Source organism: Dasypus novemcinctus, chromosome 19, assembly GCF_030445035.2.
Source record: "Dasypus novemcinctus isolate mDasNov1 chromosome 19, mDasNov1.1.hap2, whole genome shotgun sequence".
Lineage (NCBI taxonomy): Eukaryota > Metazoa > Chordata > Mammalia > Cingulata > Dasypodidae > Dasypus > Dasypus novemcinctus.
The window spans coordinates 82,332,932-82,350,484 of NC_080691.1; the positions used below are offsets into that span (position 1 = coordinate 82,332,932).

Consider the following 17,553-nt stretch of genomic DNA (forward strand, 5'->3'; position numbering starts at 1 on the left):
CCGGGACCGCCAGTTTTCACATCTGGCCACATGGGCCACCGCCCCCTAGCTCCCCGGCCCGAGCCGCCCCTCGGACCATCTCTACTGGGTTGTCTATCGATTTTCAAATCATCCAAGGGCAGATTGTACACATCCTGCTCCTTGAACTTTCCTGTCCATTTCCTAAGAACAAGGACAGTCCCTCGGGCAACGCCCTGAGGGCAGTGGTAACTAAAGTTCAAAACTGCAGCGTGGCTGCACATGCTCCAGGGTTTCCAGGGGGCCCTGTAGCCTCCGTCTGGGCCCCTTCTCCATTATGAGATCCAGCCCGGGACTGTGGCTTGCATTTAGTTGTCACTGTCTCTTCAGTTGCATTTAGTTGTCACCATCAACTTTAGTGACTTCTTTTTTTTTAATTGTGGAAACGTGTGTATCACAAACTCTTGCCACCTAAATCCCTCCCTGGCACGCCATTCGGTGCAGTCGACGGCATCCAGAGGGTCTCGGGCCATCACCGCCGCCCACTGCCAGAACTTTCCCCTCACCGCGGACAGGCTCTGCCCTCGCTGAGCCTGCCCCTCCCGCCCCCCGCCCCCGCCACCTCCACTCTACTTTCTGTTTCTATGACTTTGCATGTTCTAGCAACTTCACAGAAGTGGAGTTGCACATCTGTCGCTCTAGGCTGGCTGCCTGCACAGCCACGTGACGTCCCCAAGGTTCATCCTTGCAGGCACCGGGGCGTCACTGCTTCCGAAGGCTAGGCAGCGGACGGACCCCATTTGTTTCTCCATCACCCGCTGGTGGGCCCGGGGGCGGCCTCCACCCTGGGGCGATGGCGAATGAACCTCACGAGGTTTGGGGGACACGTGCACGAGGACGGGAAGCGGATCCCCGGGGGCCAGGAGCTGCGAGTCGGGGAGCGGGGGTGACTGCTCAGGGGCACGGGGTGCTCTTTTGGGGATGACGAAAACGTTCTGGGATGAGCGCGTGGCGACGGTTGCACAATCTTTCGAGGACACTCAAAAACCGCTGAAGCGTAGACTTTAAAAGGGCGAGTGTCACGGTCTGTGAATTCTAGCTCAGTTTTTTTTTCTAGAAGGAATAAACTCCTGCTCCATCTACCAAGTGTGGTCGGGGCAGGGCCAGAGGGCTACGAACCGCGAGACGCCGTTTATGTGGCTTTCCGGGGGCAGACCAGGTCGCCAGGTGCCGGCCTGGCCGTGGGGGGCGGGCATCGACTTCCAAGAGGGGCGCCCCGGGGGACTTCGGGGTGAGGCAAACGCTCTGCCTGTTGAGCACGGCCGGGCGACTTGGCCGAACACGTTTGTCAAAGCTCCCAGCCGCGCTCACCTGAGCGGCGAGAACTGACTGCATGCGAGCTGCACCTCAATTAACCCGCTTTACAAAACAAAACACAGCGTAGGTGTGGAGAGAAACGCCTGGCATCCGGCAAGGGCACGACCCAGCACCTTCTTATGGTTTTTAACATAACATTTTGTGTCATCTGCTTATCTTTAAAAAATAATAATAATGAAATTTTTTTTAAAAAAGAGCACAACCCGGGACAGCTCTTATTATCATCACTGCTGCACCGGCCGTTGTCATTGTTGTGTACAAGTGGCCCCGGGCCCGTGGCACAAGATCCCCGGATTTGAGGCTTGGATATCTGGCTATCTGGGTGCCCCGGGCACGCTGGGGCTTCCCTCTCCAATACACACACGCCTCGTACACACATACGTACCCACAAACACGTGTGAACACAGACACACCCTAAAACCCGTGTGCCTACAGGCGCATGTGTTCACAGTGTACACTCGGGCTCAGAAAACATGTGTGCACGCAATTACACACCCACAAATGCACGTGTGGCACACACTGACACACGCACACATGCACAGATGCCCACATACGCTCAGTTTTACCCACGCCACACACACACACCCATAGACACACGCAAAAATCTATGTGCCTGCAGCCACGTGTGTGTTCCCAGCAGATGCCCGGAAAACCCGGTGAGCACTCAATCTCAAACGGCACACCTGTGAGGCTTGCGGCACACACCTACACACGGGCACTCAGTTTTGCACACTAACACACAGCGACGCACACGCAGCTCCCTCCCCAGCTGGGGGGGGGGGGCGAGCAGCGCCCACAGGAAAGGGCCTGCCCGGCCCGCGTCTGACTGTCCCAGGCGCAGTGGGCGGCCGCCTGAGCATGTGTCTGTCTGCCGGGGTGGGTGTCCCCCGCCGCCCGCCTCTGTGTCTGTCTCCAGTTCCCAGCCGGGCCCCCCCACCCCGCCGGCCCCCGCTGCCCGTGGGAACCTCCTATTTTGGCTGCAAGGGGGATGAGAAGAAAGAGGGTCCCCCACCCCCACCCCCCCGCCACAGGGCATCTGCTTCCTGCCACCTCCTGGTCCCCCTCTCCACGACCGGGAGACCCTCCCCGCTCAGGGCCTCAGTTTCCCCGGGGCTGCAAAAATGGAAGGCTGGTTTCCCAGGGTGCGTGGGAGCCGCGCCCCTCCCGCCCGGCTCCCCCCACCCCGGCGCTGACGTCACGCCCTTGGCCCTCGGCCGGGGCTTTGTTGGGTTTGCAGGCCTCCTTTTATTTTGTCAGCGCTTTTCGGGAACCTCAGCCCAGCCTCGGCCAGCTGGTTCCGCGCCGCCAGCCCGGCTGCGCATTTTCAAGGAACTTCTGCAGGCGAGGACGTGGGGAGCAACCGGGGGCGGGGGGACTCCAGGTGGCCGCGGCCCGCCCCGGGACCCCCGCCCAGCCCAAGCGTCCTCTTGTCCCGGGCCGCAAACTGGTGGCACTTCAAACAACAGGCATTTGTTCCCCCTCTCCCAGGGCCGCAAGGCCACCATCACGCAGGACGCGCTCCCCCAGGGGAGCTCTGTCCGGGCCCCTTCCAGCGGCGTCCCTGCCTGTGTCACAATTTCCCCCCGGCGGCAGGCCCCACCCCGTCCGGGATGACCTCAGCTTCAGGAATCACGTCTGCAGAGGCCCTGTGTCCAAAACAGCCACATTCACGGCACGGGGGAGAAGGGCTTGTGTGTGTGTGTTTTTTTGGGGGGACACCATTCCAGCCATACCAGCAAGCACGGGCACCCCACTAGGAAGGGGAGACCGGGAGGGGGCTGGACAGCGTGGGAAAGCCCAGGCGAAATGGCGGGAGAAGCACAAACATGCGTGCGTCTCCGCAGCGGCTCCGGTCACCGCAGGTGAACGCATCCAGCGGGCCCAGGTGTTCCCCGTAGACGAGCACAGGTGTGCAAAGGTGCGTGCTTATTCGGCTGCCAGAGGCCAGGATCGTTGGCTCGTTCACCAGTGCGTCCCCGAGTACATACTAGATGCTCAATAAACATCAGCAGAATGACGCATCCGTCATTCACGCATTCGTTCATTCCCCAAACCTTTCGGAGCGCCCACGCCGGCCACACCCACAGCGTGCGAGGAGCCTCTGGCCCCCTGGGTCCCGCGGTCGCCCTAGGGTCACCCCGGGTGGGGGGGCTGTCTGCATCGTGTGGTTCACGCACGACACGGCGAGCGCGTGCTCTGTGCGTGTCGACAGGCGCCCGCGTGGGTCCCAGGGGCGCGGGGTTCGCGCCGGTGCGTGTGCGCCTCTGTGCACACACACGTGGGCGTGCACGGGGGGTGCCGGTGGCTCGGCGTGCAAGCCCGGGCAAGCGCGGGGCTGGCTCCTCCCGGGCTCCGGCTGCCTGCCCTGCCCACCAGCCGAGAGTGCCCGGGGCCAGGTGGGGCCAGGCGAGCCCGGAAACCTCGCCCAGCTGCTGTGCCCAGTTTCAGGGAAGCGGCCGGCTGGCGCCCTGCCCGCCGCGCCCGCCTGCCCTTGCACCTGCCACTGGGCTGCCAGGAAGGACCCAGGAAGCCCGCCCCACCCCCCAGCGCTGACAGCTGGCCTTCAGGCCCACGGTGGAGGGGGCGGGCCACCTCCTTGGGCTCCCGGCTTTGGAGCCCCCAAAGCTGGGACCAGAAGAAACTCGAGCAAATCAGAGTCTCTCTCCAAGGGGGGAGAAACTGAGACCCCCAAGGGCCCTTGGGGAGGCCCTGCCCACGGCTCCAAACTCCCACCCCAGATGAGCACTGGGTGCTGATCAGCAAGCCGTGGGTGCTTGCACGCTTGGGGGCTTTACACTGCAGGCATCTGAACTTAGAAAATGTTTGCACGAACCAATGTACCTGGTGCACGTCAGAACACAGGCTTGTGTTTGCACACAGTAGGGGCTTTGCCCCCAGGTGGGTGCTTGCACAGATGAAGGTATTCAGAAGAGCCTGATGTCTCCACTCTTGGGTGTTTGTGAGTAGGGCTGTGCCCACACACAGGGGAGTGCACCGAGTGTACTTGGTCTCTGGTGCCCACACACAGTAAGAGTTGCAAGTAGACAGGGGTCTGTGCCCAGTAGGCCTTGCACACAGAGGGGGTTGGCACAGAGTGGGCATTCACATGAAGACGAGAGGCTGCGCACAGTAGGTGTGTGTACACACAGGAGCGGCGCTGCACACAGTAGGCCTTGCACAGAGGTGAGAGTCTGCTCACAGAAGGCCTTGGGTGCAGGTGGGTGCCTGCGCACAGTAGGCTTCCACACAGTCAAAGACCTGTGCACAGTAGATCTTCCACACAGAAGGGGGGTGCTTTCACACAGTGGGTCTTGCACGTACACAAGGGTTTGTACACAGTGGATCCTGCACACACAAGGGGGTCTGCACACAGTGTGTTTTACACATACACAGAAGTCTACACACAGTGGGTCTTGCACCTGCACTGGGGTCTGCACACAGTGGGTCTTACACACAGAGCAGGGTGGTCTGCACACAGTGGGTCTTGCATGCACAAGGGGGTCTGCACATAGTAGGTCTTGCACACAGAGGGGGTTGGCACAGAGTGGGCATTCACATGAAGACGAGGGGCTGCACACAGTAGGTGTGTACACACAGGAGCGGCGCTGCACACAGTAGGCCTTGCACAGAGGTGAGAGTCTGTTCACAGAAGGCCTTGGGTGCAGGTGGGTGCCTGCACACAGTAGGCTTCCACACAGTCAAAGACCTGTGCACAGTAGATCTTCCACACAGAAGGGGGGTGCTTTCACACAGTGGGTCTTGCACGTACACAAGGGTTTGCACACAGTGGATCCTGCACACACAAGGGGGTCTGCACACAGTGTGTCTTACACATACACAGAAGTCTACACACAGTGGGTCTTGCACCTGCACTGGGGTCTGCACACAGTGGGTCTTACACACAGAGCAGGGTGGTCTGCACACAGTGGGTCTTGCATGCACAAGGGGGTCTGCACACAGTAGGTCTTGCACATACACAGGGTTCTGAACACAGTGGGTCTTGCATCTGCACGGGGGTCTGCACACAGTGCCTCTTGCACACACAAGGAGGTCTGCACACACTGAGTCTTGCACATACACAGCGATCTGCACACAGTGGGTCTTGCACGCACAAGGGGGTCTCCACACAGTAGGTCTTGCACATACACAGGGATCAGCACACAGTGGGTCTTGCACCTGCACAGGGGTCTGCACACAGTGCCTCTTGCATGCAGAGCAGAGGTGGGCTTCACACAGTCTTGCATGCAAGGGGGGTGTCTGCACACAGTGGGACTTACACATACCCAGGGATCTGCACACAGTGGGTCTCGCGCCTGCACGGGGGTCTGCACACGGTGCCTCTTGCACCCACAGGGCACCTGCACACAGTGGGTCTCGCGCCTGCACGGGGGTCTGCACACAGTGCCTCTTGCACCCACAGGGCACCTGCACACAGTGGGTCTCGCGCCTGCACGGGGGTCTGCACACAGTGCCTCTTGCACCCACAGGGCACCTGCACACAGTGGGTCTCGCGCCTGCACGGGGGTCTGCACACGGTGCCTCTTGCACCCACAGGGCACCTGCACACAGTGGGTCTCGCGCCTGCACGGGGGTCTGCACACAGTGCCTCTTGCACGCACAAGGGGCTCTGCACGCAGTGGGTCTCGCTGCCCGGGGGCCAGTGCCCGCCGAAGGAAGGGTGGTGGCCGCTGCCCCGTGCCGCCCCGCACGCACCGGGCCCGACCTTCCCCGCGCCCGGCCGGGCAGGTCGGGCGGCTGCGGGGCGTGGGGCGCGCGGCGGGGCAGGGAGGCTATTCCGGGCGCTGGCGCGGTGCCCGGGCCGCAGCGCCAGGCCGCCCGGGGAAGGCGCCGCTCACAACAGGCTGGTCTGTGCCGGCGCCCCGCCCTCGGCCCCGCCGCCGGGGGCTGGGTGGGGGCTGGGGAGACGCCGCCGGGGCCGCCGCCGGCGCGGACCCACCCCCAGCCAGCCGGGGCGGCCGCAGACACCGCGCCTGGCGGGCACCAGAGGGGCTAGCCCCGGCGGGCATGCGAGGGGGGCGGCGGCGGCCGGGGGCGTTCCACGGGCTGCGCGCCCAGGGCGCACGGGAGGGGGCGCGGGCCCCTCCCTTTCGCCCACTCGGGGATTTCTCCGTCTCCCGCCCGCGCGCCCGTCTCCAACGATCCCTTTGAGGGAAGGAGGAAGCGGGGACCCCAAGCTGCCGGGAGGGGCGGCTGGGGCCGGGGCCAGGGCCCTCTCCACCCCTGGTGTCTGGCGAGAGGGTGGGGTGGAGGGAAGGCGTAATAAGTGGTTCTCGGGGCAGCGCGTTTTGCTCACCCCGCCGCGTGGGAGGGCCATGCGACTTGCCCTTACATGGCTGGGGAAACTGAGTCACGCTTGCTGCGCTCCCCTGACTAGAAGGCGGCAGAGAGAGGATTTGAATCCCCCGCCAGGTCTCTTCCCCTGCGTGCAGGAGACTCGACCTCCTCCAACTCCCCTGCAACCACCCCGAGAGGTATTTATGGAGCGCCTGCTGTGTACGTTGGGACACAAACACCGCCCACGCGCGCGCCTGCACGTGATTGCAGGCGGGCGCTCGGGTCTGCGGGCGCTCACGCAGGGGGACCCGCTCCACGACGCCCCTCGGCCCCGCCCACCCCGGCCCCAGGGCCTGGGAACGTCCAGCTGCCGGGAGGAGGGGCTGGGGTGGGAACCCGGATGGAGGGACAATGCAGGGAAGCCCCCCGCCCAGGCGCCTTCCCCAGATGTGGGTCTCGTCACCCCTGGGGGGCAGGGGGTGTCGCTCTGGGCCCCTGGAGGCTGCCGCACCGCGCCGAGGGTCCCGTGCCCTGCCTGTCGGCGTGGGTGGGCTTCACGCGGGGGGGTGGGGGTGCGAGTCTCCTTGGCCAGCTCCAGGGGCCGCATTCCCAGACTCTCCACTTTGCAGGGCTGACCTGGGGCTGCACCCCTACCTCACCTCCCCCGTGCACCCAGCCCGCGCGCACCTGCGCCCCCCCCCCGGGACCCCGCAAAGCCGGGGGGAGGCCACGCCCCCTTGCCCGGAAGCTGGGTCCCAAGAGGAAAGACCCGTGGGAGTGGGCAGGTGCCAAACCCCCCCGGGGAAGGGCCCTGGGGCAGAGAGGTTGGGAGGGGCTGCGGCGCCTCACCAGGCCTGGAAGGGGAAGGGGGAAGGAGAGGCACAAGGCGAGCCCCGGGAGAGAGGAGGGAAGGAATATTCCAGCAGCCGGCCGCCGTCCCCAGCAAGCCTCTCCATTCTTTCTGTGGCGTCCTGGTAAACGGGATGCGCCCTGTCCCACTGACACTGTCCCCTGCGGTGCCATGGTAATGCACCCAGGAACTGGAAGGGCCCTGAGCCTGGGCATCACTACTGAGAGAGCCTGTGGGTCTGAGCAGACCCCGGCTGAGGGCGTGGGGAGGGAGGGGGTGCACAGATACTGCCCATGTCCTCTCCCGCCCCAGAGGTGGCCCGTGGCCTGGGTGGACAGTTCTAGGCGCATGGCCTCCTGCAGCTCTGTGCCTCTTGACTGGCAGGAGGGGGCTTGGACCCCGTCTGGGAAGCAGGATGAGAAGTGGGGGCCGTTCCCCAGCTCCGTGGCCTCTCCGAGACGTGGGTTGTCCACTCCATCAGCTCCCACGGGGAGTGGGGATGGAATCCCAGCTGCCCCCAACTTCCTCGCGCCCTCACCGCACTTGCACGGTCAGCTTCTATGCAAACGTGTGCACTTGCTGCGTGACCCAGGGTGTGTGCATTTTCACGCAGTCATATGGTGCCCGTACCATGCCCCGGGCCCGTGGGAGCCGTGGAAACCAGAGGGGACGGGAGACGTGCTGTCGGTGTGCACGTGTGCGGGCATGTGTGTGTGTCCATCGGAGGTGACGGTGGCTTCTCGCTCCATGTCTGTGTGTGTTTAGGCAGGTACAACGGGCGGGGTGTGTTCGGGTTTTTTGTGTGTGAGCGTGGCAGGCAGGTAAGAACGACGGGGCACGCCTGGGCGCCCGCGTGCCCGTGGGAAGTCGTGCATCCAAATGCTGGGAGTCTCCGCTTCGCAAGTGCTGGCAGTGCGTGAGCGTGGCCACGGAGAGAAGCCAGATTCCCCCACCTGCACCTCTGGGGGGAGGGAGAAGCTGAGCTGCGGGTGGGAGGGCTCCAGGGGCCCGACCCGAGGCCGGGGTTCCGGCGTCAGCCACGCGTGCACGTGTACTGCTGGGCTCCCAGGTAGCAGCAGGGGCCTTGGTGCCCGAGCACGGGGCTGCAGGGAGAGATGCTGAGGGTCAAGATCTGGGCCACAGGTGCACGCGCAGGCCGTGTCCAGGCAGAAGGACGTGCACACGCAGGCACTTGCTGACTCCCGCGGTGGAATAATCGCCAGCTCTGGAAGTTGCTTTGGCCCAAGGCTGGACAGATTTTAACCTGTGGGAAGCTCCCGGCAGCGCCCTCTTAGCTCGTCTGCTTGCTCCCATTCCACGGATAAGGAACCGTGAAGTTCTTCCTGAGCCGGCTGCCTTCTGCCTGGATGGGGCTCCGGCCTCCCCGTGCGGGGCGGTGTCCCCGTACCTGGCCGAGACCCAGCGCTGGCAGGCCGGCCAGCGTCCCTCGGGGACAAAACAGTCTGTCCCGGAGCAGGGACACGGCAGGTCAGCGATAGGTCAGTCTCCAGCTGTACGGGACTCAGGCTTCGCCGGGCTTGACGCTTTTGGCCACAGACATTTAGGAGGCACCGAATGGGTCCCGGGCTGTGATGGGCCACCAGGGGTCTGGTGGGGGGAAAAAGGGAAAAACAAACCCTCTCCCAACCCGCTCGGAGTTCACGGCCTAAGGCGGGAGACGGACAAGAAGCAAATAACAGCAGAATTCGTTTTGCAAAATAATGGCAAAAATATATCATGGCAGAGGGGGGTGGGTTCCAGGAAGGGGAGGTGAGCGGGTCCAGGAGAGGCTTTCAGGCAAGCTGCTGGGAGGGCTGCCTGGAAGAGGGCGCATCCCAGATGAGAACGAGAAGCTAGGGAGCAGGGTCCCGGGGCAGCCAAAGTAGACACGACCCCAGGTCCTGGAGCTCCTGAGGGCTACGGAGACACACGGGTTCTACGGTCACAGCAGATGGCTCAGGGCCTTGTCAGTGGGCCCTGCTTTGGAATTTGTGTTCCTGAGTGTGATGGAATTGGACGCAGATGTGACCTTTCTATGCATGCCTCTTCTGTCACTTTTACCGGACCTGTGGTTGGCGCTGGGGTTGGTGTATGCTCAGGAGACCTGAATCTCTGCACTGTCCATGTGACGGCCAGGCCCTGAGCCTCAGCAGACTTGCAGCTCCTACCCTCTGGTTTGTTGGACTTACCCCAGCCAGCAAACAGGGAGGTGAAGAAGGTCAGCCACCACACCAGGAGCGAGCCAAGAGTGCCTGCAACTGCAAGCAGGAGAATCGCATCCATGATCCAAGTGGACTCTAAGCCCCTCTCGATATAGAGGTGGAGAGGACATAACCATCCCAGGCTCCACAGGATGGAGGAAGAGAGTATGGATTAGAGTGGACTTGCTGATATCCTGCTATGGAACTATTGTGACAATTGTGGAAGAAATTGCAGCAGTGATGTGGAGACAGTGGCCACAGCAGTTGCTGAGGGCAGGGAGAGGGAAGAAGAGATGTGATGTGGGGCATTTTCGGGACTTGGAGTTGTCCTGGGTGGTGCTGCAGGGACAGATGCTAGACATTGTGTGTCCTGCCATGGCCCACTGGGTGGACTGGGGGAGAGTGTGAACTACAATGTAAACTATAATCCACGTGGTGCAGCAGGCCTCCAAGATGTATTCACCAGGTGCAGTGAATGTGCCACGATGATGGAAGAGATTGCTGATGTGGGAGGAGTGGGGTGAGGGGGGGTGGGGGGTATGTGGGGACCTCATTTTTTTTAATGTAACAATAAAAAATAATAATAAAGAGAAAAAAAAAGATAGGAAGGCTCTAGCACTGGGAAGGGAAAGCAGAGGGAACAGAATGGGCTCGGGCTGGAGGTACAGGCAGGAGCTGAGCCTTCACGCTTTGATACTGATACTTGTTTCAACCTCGATGAGGCTTGAAAACATCATGCAAGTGAAAGACACACATTATCTGGCTCCACTGACATGAAATCTCCAGTATAGACAAATGCCAGTATAGACAAATGCCTATGGACAGAAAGCAGCATACTGGTTGCCCACGGTTTGGAGGGTTGGGGGGCAATGGGGAGTGATACCAATGGGTACGGGATTTCTTTAGGGGGCAGTGAAAATGTCCCCAAATTAGTGGTGACGGCTGTGCAATTCCGTGACGGCTGAAACACCACCGAGTTGTAGTTTTTTTTTCAAAAAGGTATTTATTTCTTGTGGTAGGAAAATACACGTACCATAAAAATCCACTGAGGGAAGCGGAATTGGCTCAACGGATAGAGCGTCCGCCTACCACATGGGAGATCCAGGGTTCAAACCCAGGGCTCCTGACCTGTGTGCTGAGCTGGCCCATGCGCAGTGCTGATGCGCGCAAGGAGTGCCCTGCCACGCAAGGGTGTCCCCCGTGTAGGGAAGCCCCACGTGCAAGGAGTGCGCCCTGCAAGGAGAGCCACCCAGCACGAAAAAAGCGCAGCCTGCCCAGGAATGGCGCCGCCCACACGGAGAGCTGACACAGCAAGATGATGCAGCAAAGAGAGACACGGATTCCTGGTGCCACTGACAAGAATCCAAGCGGACACAGAAGAACACACAGCGAATGGACACAGAGCAGACGGGGTTGGGCAGGGAAGGGGAGAGAAATAAATAAAATAAATCTTTTTAAAAAAATCCGCTGAGCCGTTGGCAGTGGACAACTCTTTGGCAGGGAGTGCACCGACGAGGGCACTTGCACCACTCTTTCCAGACAATCGCCCTCATCCCAAAGCGAAACTTAACGCTCCTTTAGCTGTAACTCCCCATTCCCCCTGGGGCCCTCGGATCCGCTTTCCTGTCCCTGGATTTCTGCCTCTTCTGGACATTTCCTAGAAATAGATCCACAGGCGTGGGGCCTTGGTCCGCTTCCTCGTGCATCATGGGCTCGAGCTCCCCGTGTCGTCAGAATGTCACCTCTTTCTATAGCTGAACAGGACCCTCTCTCTGCAGGGACCCCGTTTGTTGGCTCCCCTGTCGGTGGACGCTTGGATGGCCTTGGCGGCCGTGGTCCACGGCATGCGCCCGAGTCCCTGCCTTCAGGCCTCCAGGGTCTCGCCCGGGAGCGGAATTACCAGGTCACGGGGTAATTGAGTTGAACATTTTAAAGGGGTGTTTTGGGGGGAGCAATATATCTCAATTTTTACAAGTGTATGAAAAGCCAAAAAGGGTCAAACCTGGACTCACAGGGGCCTCGGCTGGGTCCCTGACCTTGTGGGGTGGCGTGACCTCAGGCAAGTCACCGCAAGGCAAGCCTTCCCTTCCTGTAAAAGGGGGACAGGCTGATTTCCTTCCCTGCTGGGTTGTTGCAAGAAGTAAGAGCACCGGGCGGAGGGCTCGCCCCAGCCAGCCGCTCTTACGCCATCGCCCACAGCACCCCGGCCATCTTGTGACCGTGTCCGACCCGGTCCCCCAAAGCCAGGGTCCCCCAAAGCCAGGGCCCTGCCGTGTCCTTCCTGATACGCTGACGAGGCCAACGCCCCCTGCTTCCCTGGGTGGGGAGCAGGGAAAGAGCTAGAAGCCGCGCGGTTGTGCATTGCGCGCTCACGGTGATGCGTGCACGTGTGGACACACGCTTATTTGCACAGATGCGTGCCCGAGCCACAAGGAGAGCGAGCTCCGGGAGGCTACGCCACCAGAGCGTGAGTTCGAACCCACTGCCCGGGGGGTCACAGGTGGAGGTAAGCGTGGCACAGGGAGTGTGTGCCTCGGGGGAGAAGGGCAAGCAGCCCCCGTGTGTGTGTGCACGTGGTTCCGCCTGCAGGGGTAGGTGCGCGCGTGTCCAGCGGGGACGCCCGCCCGCCTGAGCCGTCATTACCAAACTCTCCCGCGCGCCGGCCAAGGCACACACACCCGGGGCTTGGCACCGGGTCCCCAGGGGTTGGAGCCCAGGGCACGACCCACAGCCGGCGACCGGGCCTCCCTGACCCAGACTGAACTCCGAGGTGGCAGGCGGCTGGGGACATTGCAACCTGCCCCCGTCGCCCCACCCCACTGCTCTTGTAGCAGCGTCTTCAGCTGCCACTCTGAACCTCAGTCTCTTCTTCGGGAAAGTGACACGGCACCAGCATCTTCTTCCCCCGCCCGCGGTCAGGTGGGGAGTTGTTTGTCACAGTCCCAGGGGCTGTGGGGAGACCGAGTTCGCATAGCTGTTGATCATTGTTTTGGTGAAACAGCAGCATTCGAAGCCCACACATGACCACGGCGGTAATGATTTCGGGAGAACTGTTAGCAACTCATGGCTGCTGCCCTCGGCCTTCACGCAGGGCCGGGTGGAGAGAGCCCCCGGGGTTTTGCATCCACCCGGGGAAGTCATATCCCCTCGCCAAGCTTCATTTCTTCCTATGCAAAGCAGGTGAACCAAATATCACAATTTTTGAAAAAATGTGAGTTGTCTTTGAATCTTTTTCTAAAATGTTTTTTTTAAAAGAGGCTTTAGATTACATAAATGTCACATCAAGAATATGGGGGATTCCCATGTACCCCTCCTTCTCCCCTCCCCTCTTTCCCCATTAACAGCACATTTGGGGCACATTTGTTACAGTTGATGAACACATTCGGAAGCCTCGCTACCAGCCGCGCTCTACAGTTTACATTATGGTTTACACTTGGCACTGCGCAGTTTTATAGGTTTTTGACACAGCGTGTAATGGCCTGTACTTGTCATTGCAATGTCCCGCGGGACAATTCCAATGTCCCCAAATGCCCCGTGCCCCACCTACCCTCCCCTCTCCCTCAGAACCTCAGGGACACAAGTCCTGCCATTGCTAGAATAATAAGTTTACTTTAGTCCACAGTTAAATTTTTATCCAAGGCAGGATCCGTCAGCCTGCGGGACTCGGAAGTCTGGGAGCTCTGGGAGAACTCCGGAGGCCTGGCCCTGCCTTGATTGAAAAGTTTGAAATTTTATGCTTCATGGGATTTTATTTGCATTCGCTTGATTTTTTGAAAAAAAAAAAAGTGCTTGAAAATATTCTGTGCGGGGATGCCCGAGTTCTTAGACACCCACTCTCTTAAATTCTCAACCCGGGCGTGCCTCTCTGGGCCCCTGCTCTCTCCTCTGCTAATTCCGAGTGTGTGAGGATGGGGGGGGCGAGGTTTGAAACCCCTGGGGGGGACAGTAGCGCTACAGTAGTAATAGTAATAATAGTAATAATAAGAGCTAACCCTTGGGGTCCTCTCCATGGTGAGGTGCTGGTCCGAGGAATACCTATTTCATTTAAACGCCTCCACCACTGACTATGTGTGTCAGAGCTGGGAAACCGAGGCACAGAGAGGTCAAGCTACTGACTCGGGGTCACCCAGCTGGGGCCCTGGGAGTCCAGGATCTGGAGCCCATGGCTGGAGGGGGGGATGGGTGAGAGGGTCAGAGGTCGCCCAGCCGTGGTGGAGCGCCAGGGTCACTGGACTGGGATGGGGGGGGCACCGCGCCTGCCGCGGACCCCCAGGACCCCCAAAGCCAGACTGGGCTGGGGGCCACAGCAGGGTCGTCCCTCGCCCCTCCCCCACGGAGCGCCCCTCCCCCCGGGGACCCCTCGGCCTCTCCCTCTACCCCCTGCTGGCGCCCCTCCCCCCCAGCTCTGGATCCTTCTCCATTCTCCCCATCACTCCTACGGGGGTTCCTTCTCCCCCCCAGGGATCCCCCTCTCCTCTCCCCAAACCCGTCCTCCACTAGCTCCCCCCTCCGGCCCTCGAGGGCCCGGGTCTGCCCACGCAGCAGGGACCCCCCCCTTCCCAAGGGCCCCTGCCCCCTCCGGGCTCCAGCTCAGGGTCGTCCCCCCCCCCCCCCGGGGCTCCCCTCCGCCTCGGGGCTCCCCTCCGCCCCCGGGGGCGCGTCCCTCCCCCTCCCCCGGGGACTTCCCCCTCCCTGCCCCCTCCCCCGGCGGGGCTTCCCCCAGCCGCGTGACTCCCAGGGGCCCGCCGGGGTTTTCCTCCCTCGCCCACGTGGGGCTCCGTGGAAAGGTCGCGGCGGCCTGCGGGAAGGGCGCCCCCTCTCCCCGCGCAGCCCCCGCGCAGCCCCGCGCCGGGCGCTCGGCGCAGCCCCCCCGGGCGGGGCGGGGCGGGCGCAGGGGGCGTCGCCGCGCGCGAGGTGCGGGGAGCAGGGGGGCGGCGCCACCCGGGCTCCCGGTTTCGGTTCCGCCGCGCTGCTTCCCGGGGCAGTTTTCGTGGTGATCTTAGTTCGGGGAAACTAAAAAAAAAAAAAATTTTTTTTTTCCCCAATGAAAAGGCCCACCCCGGGCCCTCCCGGGGGATTCCAGCCCCCAGGGGCCCCCCCCGCCAGGCCGCTCGGAGCCAGCCGCCCTCGCCCCTCTGGCTGGGGGCGCCCGGGCGGGGTTGGCGGCACCGCAGCCTGCAGGCGGTGCCCGCGGCCGGGGGTCCTCATAAAGCTCTTAACTGCGGGGGGGGGGGGGGAGGCGGCGCTTTGGGGGCCGCGGTGGCGCCCGCTGCAGAGCGCAGCCGCCGTGCTTTTGCAAAGGGGCATGTGGTGGGGGGGCTGGGGGGACTCCCCCGCCGCAGAAAAAACGCACAAGAACCCAGAGGCTTTACAGGTTTATTATTACAAGCTCGTCCTCGCGGAAATAAAAATATAGTATCTCTGAGCTCCGCGTCTCTCTTACAGTGGTTCAAGTAACAAGTGCAAGTAACAAAATAGAGGACAGCATTTTGCACCCTGGGGGTGTCTGGGTACGGACGAGACCGGCCTTGGCTCCCCAGGTGTCCCATCCGGCCGGTCAACCACGGCGCGTTTGCATGTCGCTTCCAGTCTCAAGGAGGGTGGGGGACGTCGCCGGTGGACCCCCACCCTCGAAGCGTCGAGTTCAGCCAGGCCCTCCTTGGTGGGGGGGGCACAGCGGCTCCCCCACTCCAGCGTGTGCTCGGTCCCAGGGCCTGGCTGCAGGGTCCCCCTCTCCTGCTGGCCCGGGGTCCCTCTTCTCCTCTGCCGGTGGCCCCCCCGCCGGCTCGCTCCCAGCTCATTGCCCTGGGGGCGGCCGCATGCGCCCCTCATTCATCCCGACCTCCGTGACTGCCTGCCCCCCCCCAAGGGCTCACGGGTTGGGTCATCTTTTTTCGGGGGGGGGGGTGGTGGAGAGGGGATGTTCTGCAAGGGGAGGGGGCCAAATATTTATTTTATTTGGGGGGGCAGCGACTGAACCGGTTCTGCTGCTTCCGGGGGGGGCCTCAGCGCTTTTGCAGCGGGATGTAGGGGACCCACTGGTTGTTGCCGCGGCTCTCCTCGCAGTAGCTGGCCACCTCCACCAGCCCGTGGCTCTTCCAAGCCTCCGTGTGTGGATTCTGGGGGGGCAGGAGGGGGGAAAGGGGGGGGGGTGTCAGGAGTGGGCCGGGAGCCTCCGTCTCCCGGGGGAGGGGCTCCCTTGGGGGGCAGCCAGGCCGGCTCGGGAGAGCAGCCGGGGCCGGGCTGCCCGCGGGCACGTGCCGCGCGTGGCTGCGGGCTGAGCCGGGGCGCCCGTGACCTTGACGCCGGGCGCGGGGCAGGGCCGCTCACCGTGACCAGGAGGCAGTGCAGGTCGCGGGCCTCGGAGGCGCCCTGGGCCTCGGCCGGCTCGCCCAGCACCTGCGCCAGGCGCTGCAGGCCCGACACGCGCACGATGTCGATGTCGTTGTCGCAGCAGAAGGCCTGCAGCAGCGTGAAGTGGATCTGCAGCCCGATGTCGCCCTCCTCCTCCTCGTCGATGGCCAGGAGGCACAGGACCACGCTGTCGGGGTCCCTGCGTGGGGCGAGGGGGGGGGGGGGGCGAGTCAGCGGCGCGGCCAGGGCGGGGACAGTTTGCAAAAAAGCAAGCGAGACCGAACCCCGCGCGCGCGGGGGACAGGGGAGGGTGCACGGGTCAGAGTTTGGGGGGGAGGGAGGAGCAACTGCGGGAGGGGCGCATTGCAGAGCCTGCGGCTCCTGCACCCCCCAAAATGCAAAGAGGCCCCCCCTGCGAGGACGCGCGGGGGAACTCCCAGCGCCTTGCCACCCCTTGCACAGGCGGGGTGCCGCGAGCGTGCAGCGCGGAGGGGGTGCCCGCCCCGCGCGGCCCGGGGAGCGGGAGGGGTGACTCACAGATTCATCAGCTTGGCCGACTCGTACACCCCCACCGTGAGCCGGTCCTGGCGCTGCGCCGCCACCAGCAGCTCCTCCACCGCCGCGCCCAGCGTCCGCATCCTGCGCGCGGGGACAGGGGCGGGTCAGCGGCGGGCCCCGCGCCGCCCGGCCGGCCCCGGGCGCCGGGGACCCCCCGACAACTTACTTCTGCGCCGCGTTGTCGCACGCCACGAGCTCTTCCAGCGTCATGGTGCAATTATAATCCACAGTGAACGGGGACCCACGACGGTCCCCGGGGCGGGATCCGAGGCCGGGCGGTGCACAAGGCTTCTTCCCACGGCGTCCGAGGCTCCGGCGAGGCGGCGCAATCCCCAGAAAGGCAGGCGGAAGGCCAGGGCCAGGTCCCGGGCGGCGGCGAGTGCGAGCAGCAGCCCCGCGCGCGGCCACGGCTCCTGCGTTCTGCGCCCGCCGCCGCGCCGCGCCCCCTTTTATAGCTTTCTGCTCCCCGGGGCGGGGCCTCGGCCGGCGCGTCCGCCCCTCCGATTGGCCGGCGGGCCGACAAAGGCGAGGGCAGCGCGCGCGGCGGTTGGCCCGAGGCGGGGAGGGGGCGGAGCGCGGCGCGGGGCGGCCCCACGTGGGGGCGCGCGGCGGGAGGCAGGCGGCGGGGGGGGGGGCGCGCAGCTCGGGGCCCTGAGAAAAAAAGCAAAAGAAAAAAAAGCAGAAGTTGGCTCCTGATTTCCCGGCAGCCGCGCCGCGTCTCGGGGCGCGCGCGGGATTTCCAGGGCGCGAGGCGGCCGAAGGCTGCCCGGCCCTGTGGGGGGGCTTGGAATCCCCTCCCCAGCCCCGGAGAGTCCCCGGCCAGACTCTGCGAGGTCCAGAGACGCCCCCCCGCGCCGGCAGCCTGGTCCCTCGCCGGTGGGGTTTGGGGGTCTCCCCTTGCTGCGGGGACCCCCTCTGGCCCTCCGTGTGGGCCCCCCCACTGCCAGCCTCCACGAGTTG

At 63.4% G+C, this 17,553-nt stretch overlaps 1 protein-coding gene across 1 annotated transcript; it reads right to left on the reverse strand.

Moving 5' to 3' along the window:
* Positions 1-15,043: 15,043 nt before the first annotated feature.
* On the reverse strand, positions 15,044-17,002 carry GADD45B (growth arrest and DNA damage inducible beta). The gene is made up of 4 exons (XM_058282121.2): positions 16,760-17,002; positions 16,573-16,674; positions 16,012-16,234; positions 15,044-15,800 (listed from the first exon to the last, which is right to left on the reverse strand). The coding sequence occupies exons 1-4, from the start codon at positions 16,801-16,803 to the stop codon at positions 15,687-15,689; spliced, it is 483 nt and encodes a 160-aa protein (XP_058138104.1). The 5' UTR covers positions 16,804-17,002; the 3' UTR covers positions 15,044-15,686.
* Between the last annotated feature and the right edge of the window lie 551 nt (positions 17,003-17,553).